Source organism: Rhagoletis pomonella, unplaced genomic scaffold (assembly GCF_013731165.1).
Source record: "Rhagoletis pomonella isolate Grant_MI unplaced genomic scaffold, Rhpom_1.0 Rhpom_scaffold_00007, whole genome shotgun sequence".
NCBI lineage: Eukaryota > Metazoa > Arthropoda > Insecta > Diptera > Tephritidae > Rhagoletis > Rhagoletis pomonella.
The window spans coordinates 5393859-5400668 of record NW_023458561.1 but is presented as its reverse complement, the minus strand read 5'-3'; the positions used below and the strand labels follow the sequence as shown (position 1 = coordinate 5400668).

The window sequence follows — 6810 nt, the reverse complement described above, 5'->3', positions numbered from 1 at the left end:
CATTTGACACCTCATTTTTGAAAATCGGGAGAACGGTGTAAATATCATAATTTTAAACGAGGTGGCAACCCTATTAAAAAAATATATCCTTTCTGCACATCCAGAGGTCAAGCCCTTTCATTTGACACCTCATTTTTGAAAATCGAATGAACGGTGCAAATCTTATGCAATTAACAAAATTGCCTTCGCACAGAATAGTATCTCTAGCCACACCAACTTTCCGCGAATATTTGCCGCAGCATTTTCATTCATTTATGAAGGAGAACGACAGCAGTGAACCTTCGCGAAGGCATCGCTGCCACTTATAGCTACATATATGAACGCACGCTGTTTGGTCCACCAATACATACGCGTACGAACAACAGCGGGAATTTTTTCTACCTAACATTCGCGAACGCGAACTATCTGGACTGGTTTTATGCTTCACGTTCGCGAAGGAGAATCAATACAGAATATTTGATACGTTCACCTTCGCGTTCGCGTACGAAGGTGAGTGAATATTTCCGAACCCTGGGTACATCACGAAAGGCAGCTAAACGAATTCATCAAATTAGATGCAAATCGATATTCATCCTGACGCCGTCTCCTTACCATGACCGCAGCAGTTATCTATTGTGCCAGAATTTGGTTGAACAGAATAAAGCATTCGAAAGATAGAAGCTAGCTATCGTACATCTCGCACCGAAGACTTCCAGCTGGCTGAAATAATGCTGTGGAAACAGGCCCAGCTTGACACCTTCACATATGAAATATTTTCGCTCAAAGACGGGAGGTACGTGGAACGGTCTAGTTCGATCTACAAACTATCTCCGTATCTAGATAGCAGCAACCTTTTGACGTCTCGGTTAACGCTTAAGCCCGAGCGAGAAGAACGATTTAGTTATCCTTCCCAAAGATCAATATATAACATATCTGATCGTGTCCGATATTCACGCTAAATATCAACATAGAAATCCAGAAACGGTGGTAAACTACGTCCGACGATATTACTGGCTACCTCGGCTAAGAGTGCTTGTCAATCAGGTGAAACGCTGATGTCCATATTGCAAAATAACCAGCGCGCGACCCAAACCGCCTAGGATGGGCAATCTACCGCCTGCTAGAGTCGCTGCTTTCCACCGGCCGTTTTCGTATGTCGGGGTCGACTCTTTTGGCCCGCTCTTGGTATCGATAAGGAGAAGCAGCGAAAAACGGTACGGAGTATTGTTCACCTGCCTCACGACAAGAGCGATCCATATCGAAATCGCTCGCACTCTTTCAGCGGACTCATGCATTTTTGCTATACGCAATTTTATTGCCGGAAGAGGTAATCCGGTAGAGTTTTGGAGTGACAATGACACAAATTTTAAGGGTGCGGAAAGGGAATTGCAAGTCGTTTTAGACCTAATGGATAAAAGCGAAATCATCATAACCTTTACCAGTCTTAAAATGACTTGGAAGTTCATTCCACCAGCGGCGTGGTGTGTGAGAGAGATTAGTACGCTCCGTAAAAGATGTTTTATATTCCATATTGAGAGGAAGAACTACTAGTGACGAACTATTACGTGCTGAGTTAATGGAATCTGAAATGGTGGTTAACTCTCGGCCCCTAACATATGTTCCGATATCCGACTACGAGGATGAAGCACTGACGCCTAATCACTTTCTCCTCGGCAATTCAGTCAGTTCCAAGCCCATGTCGGAGATCACCGCTGATGGACTGACCAGCCTCTACGCAGAGAGGCCTCACAACAGTTGGATAACTCGTTTTGGAGGCGATGGCTAAAGGAATATCTCCCTATCATTACGCGACGATCTAAGTGGTTCGAAAATGTAAAACCCATCGAAGTTGGAGACGTCGTACTTATCGCAGACCCAAATAGTCCCTGCAACTGTTCGCCAAAGGATCGAGTAATCGATGTTCGCCGAAGTGTTGACGCACAAGTAAGGAGCGCAACCATTAAAACCATAACTGCCTTGCACGAAAGGCCTGCGACGAAACTAGCCGTTCTTGATTTAAAAGCACTGTTGGAACCTAGCCAGGATACACCAGGGGGACGTGTTGCAAGATCCGGCAACGTCTTTGGCCTCTGACGTTTGCTAACGACTTCAAACTCACTGTCATCGTGGCGATCGCTGATTGGCTGTTCGACTTTGCTATGTGAAATCGGGAGAAGTCCGCACAATTGAGAGGCGAGTATTGGCATTGGCTTTTTTGGCATTAGGGAGACAAAGACAAGTTTTTTAACGTAGCTAAAGTATCACTGAATATCTGATATTAAATATTACTTAAATTCTAATACCAATAAAGGGCACGTTTAAAAAAAGTCAACAATAGTTGCACGGATAAAATAATAAGTATTTACAGTTATATTATGTTTTCTTAATATGTTTTGTTACGAAATTATTAGTTTTAACCGTCAGATTAAGAAAACCCCTCCAGATAATCGCCATATTATGGAACAGCACGACCAGGGCATCGAGATGAACCTTCTGTATGAAAATCTGACGCGCTCGAGTAAATCCAAATGGCGATTTTTTTTTTTGCATCTTCAAGAAGACGCCACGAGCTTGCGTCACATCTGAATCGTCAGATTATTGAATGGGACGTTCATTCGGGCGCATTCAACATCACTTATGAATATCTGACGCGCTCGAGTAAATTTTTTTGTCACCCATTTTTGACCCTTCCGTACGCCCACCCCCACCATGCAACCGTCATCAGAAACCCGTTTGATCCATTCACTATCAATACCTGACGCTCTCGAGTAAATCCATGTAACTGTTTTTTTTTTTTACATTTTTGGAAGCCTGTAGTTCCTCCACCCACCGCTGTAAGGAAAAACTTCACATGACCTTTTTTGCTTCCCATCACATAACCTACAAAATCCAATAGGTCCAAATGCCGCTCGAGTAAATCCCGATTTAGCATCGTGGGCTACTATTAGACATACATATATGTACATAAATTCATAGTAAAATTACACAGAATTCCAATTACGGAGGGGAAATACTCTGAGAAATATAGCTATTCTCACATTTTTACACACATATGTATGTACCTATATGCGAAGTAATGGCAGTGAGACATTTTGACCAGTTTCGCCTATTCTTTTCATTGATAATTTTTTGATTGATTTTATATAAAAGTCTAACCCACAATTAATATATGTACAGAAACTGCAAACTTAGAATCTTTCCTACACCCCCCTTCTTTTAGCTCCTTTTTAGCCCTTTTTTTTAAAGGAATTTGGCTACCACTAAAAATGAGCCGCGGCAACACTGCTTAGGATATTCATCGAACCACCAGAAGAATGGATGAGCAGTGATGAAGGTGGTGAAAGGGATGAAGGTTACGGTGGCACTCAATACCCACGAAAGCCGGTTCTTCATATCGGAATTATTCAGGGTTTTCCTGACCAAAAACTATAGTTTCGGCGACCTAACCCTGTTTTTCGTTGATAGTAAAACACCTTGCAGCCGGATTGCTGCGCATCCTTCTTCTCCGGCCGAGAATTGGGACCAACTCTGGCCCAGAAACCTATTTCTTCTGAGTTTGCCAGTGACGCCTTCATTCGAACTCCACTTCGGTTAGGTGCAACACCTGTAAACGGTGGCTCTCGTATAGAAAACTGCTCAGGCCTTAGATCACACAGGGAGTGGACCACAATTCCCGTGTGAGGGTTAACTAGCACCTCTTTGCTAATCACACAGTCACACGTGTGTCAAAACACGAAATGCGGAAACTTGGCTTCAGTCTGCAATGGACTCCATAGCAAGATCGAAGAGATAACCGTCTCTATGGGTCGGTATGGCATACTGAAAGATGCGATCCAGGAAACGCAGTTGTAAAGTTACTTCACTCTGTTGAGTTCTGACGGCTACAACATCCTCCGCAGAGATCGCGAGGAAGACAATGGTGGAGGTCTAGCGGTAATCCTATATTACACTGTGCAATATCGTGTCATCGAAGAAGGTATAGACCCGGGGCCCCACCCCAGAATGTCAGAGCATAGCCTTCCAGTTTGACGATGTTGAGCTTGAAATATTTAACATTTATATACCCCGCGTCGGCCGCTGTGGTGTAGTGGTAAGCAGTGCGCGCTTTCACTCCTCAGCACCTGGGTTCAAGCCTGGTCGAAGCAACATCACAAAAAATATAGAAAAAATTTTTTCTTAACAGCGGTCGTCCCTCGGAAGGCAATGGCAAACCGCCGAGTGTATATCTGCCATGAAAAACAGCTTCTCATAAAAATACAATCGCCGTTCGGAGTCGGCGTAAAACTGTAGGTCACTCCGCGGGCCTGATAAACAGCATAACTTGGCTAGCATCAGACCTATATATAATAATCTCAATCAATACACAAAATCAAAACTAGTTTTTTACCAATATAATAGCCTTTCAATTTTTTTTCTTGTAAAAAACGCAAAATAACGATGAATTTTCAATATATTTGATCCAAAAAAAACTGTACCCTATCAGCCCTGGTGTTGCCATATCGCACACCTAGATCTAAAGTGAGCTAACTCAAAATTCATAGAGAGGAATTTAACTGCTTGTGGATCGCACAGATTCAATGCAATTAATGCAAAAACAGGTATAACAGTAGTTTTAGAGTTAATGTATACAATCATGAAGAAAAAAATATTTCCATTAATTGTATGTAAGTTATTGGCCATGATGGGCAACCTTATTGATTTCTAATATCCCTAAATTTTGTATTCCATTTTGTTACATATATACATACACTGGTGGCAAAAAAATAGACTCTGAGCCATTGTATGCACTCCATCGTCCAGATCTCCAATTTGAATGCATTGATGATGGACTGTTGTACACACATGTTTCTTTGTATTGATCACGTGTTCTTAGCAACAACACAAACATTTAGCTCCCCAATGAAAAATAAGATAAAACACGGTCCGAACACTTCCAATGCCAGAACCAGTTGGCAAAAACAATAGACTCATCACATTTGAAATGGAAAAACGCCGTTATTTTCTCCTTAAAACTGTTAGAAGCGAACCGATTTACTAATAGAGGAATTTTTTGCAATGCAACGTAAGTTACTAATCTGCTTTTGAATAATGAGTTTGTAAAATGGGACGCCGCGGACATTGCACCGAAAGTGAAAAAAAAAATTATTGAAAACCGTCGAGAAAAAGGTTATACAATTAAAAAAATTTCTGAAATAGTTAAACGTTCTGATCACTTAGTAAGTAATGCACTTAAAAGCAAAAGTAACACCGAAGAAAAACGAGGAAGACCACGAAAAACGACCATTAAAGAAGACCGCGCTCTCGTCCGTATGTCGAAATCGAAGCCATTTGCTACTTCTAAGGAAATTAAAAACGCTTTAGACCTTCCCATCAGTTCTCGAACAGTTCGTCTTCGCTTAGCTATCGCAAATTTACCAGGGCGCATCGCTAAAAATGTTCCCCTTTTAACCAAAACCAATATCCAAAAAAGAATGTGTTTTGCCAGACAAAACATGAATGAGCCTAACAGTAAATGGCGAAATATTCTGTGGTCTGACGAGTGCAAAATTAATCTTTTTAGTAGCGATGGCCGCACTTATGTTCACAGACCTCCACGGAAAGAACTGACAGCGCGGTTTACAAAAAAAAACCGTGAAACACGGCGGCGGAAATATAATGGTATGGGGCTGTCTTTCATACTATGGTGTTGGGCCATTGTACCGAATCGACGGCATAATGAATTCGGCAAAATACATCGATATTTTGCAAAATGTCATGTTGCCTTATACTACAGAGGAGATGCCGAAAATTTGGCGCTTCCAACAGGATAACGATCCCAAGCACTCGGCTGCTGCGACAAAAAAATGGCTGCGTGATGAGGATATTCGCGTACTGGAATGGCCTTCCCAGAGCGCAGATCTCAATCCTATTGAGAATTTATGGGGGATTGTGAAACGAGAGCTCACTAAAATGCCTAAGCCATCTAATAAAATGGATTTATGGCGGAAAGTCCAGTTGATTTGGCAATCCATCAAGAAGGAGCAGTGTGAACGACTGGTGAATTCCATGCCCCGAAGATGCGCCGCTGTTATACAAGCCAAAGGATCAACAATTAATTACTAAGACGCAAACGTAATCTTCCGAACTTTTTTTGAGTTGAATTGCCTTTTTTGTTTTAAATGTAAATACTATTAAAAATAAAATGAAAGTAGTCAATTTTTTTTGCCAACATATTTTGGCACTTTGAGCGTATCGATCGTGTTTTCTATTTTTTTCGATTAGAAAGCTAAATGGTTGTGTTGTTGCTTAGAACAGAGGATCAATAAAAGAAAAACAGTATGCAAAAGTTTATCCTCAGTGCATTCGTATTGGAAATATGAAATATTACTAGTCTCTTTTCGAGAGCATATTTTCGGGCACTAGGCCCATTCTAACTGCCCAAGACAGGTATGTAATTAAGGGAATGTTCCCCAATAATACCAGAGTAATTATATGTAAAAACCACATTTTTAGCTGCATTTTAACATGTCAGCGCGACCTCTAAGAAAACTTTTTTTTTTTTTTCAAAATAAAAAAAACACGTTTCTTTTTTATCACAAAAAAAAATTTTAACCACTCTAATATTCATGTTATCAATTTTGGCGCCTTTTTCGTAAGTAAATAATTAAATATATATGCACATATTTACAAAGATAAACGGTGCTAAAAGAAATTTCGGCCGCTGTGGCGTAGTGGTAAGCAGTGCACGCTTTCACTCCGCAGCACCTGGGTTCAAACCCTGGTGAAAGCAACATCGCAAAAATATCGAAAAAAGGTTTTTTCTTAACAGCGGTGGTCCCTCGGCAGGCGATG

The 6810-nt window shown here is 41.1% G+C and overlaps 1 protein-coding gene across 1 annotated transcript in view; it reads left to right on the top strand.

Annotated features, from left to right (window-relative positions):
• LOC118743574 overlaps window positions 1–3831 on the top strand; it is a 5126-nt gene extending 1295 nt beyond the window's left edge. Inside the window, exon 2 of the mRNA XM_036476339.1 lies at window positions 3694–3831. Within this exon, the coding sequence (XP_036332232.1) occupies window positions 3694–3831 (138 nt within the window). The remainder of the gene's footprint in view (window positions 1–3693) is intronic.
• The last annotated feature ends 2979 nt before the right edge of the window (window positions 3832–6810 follow it).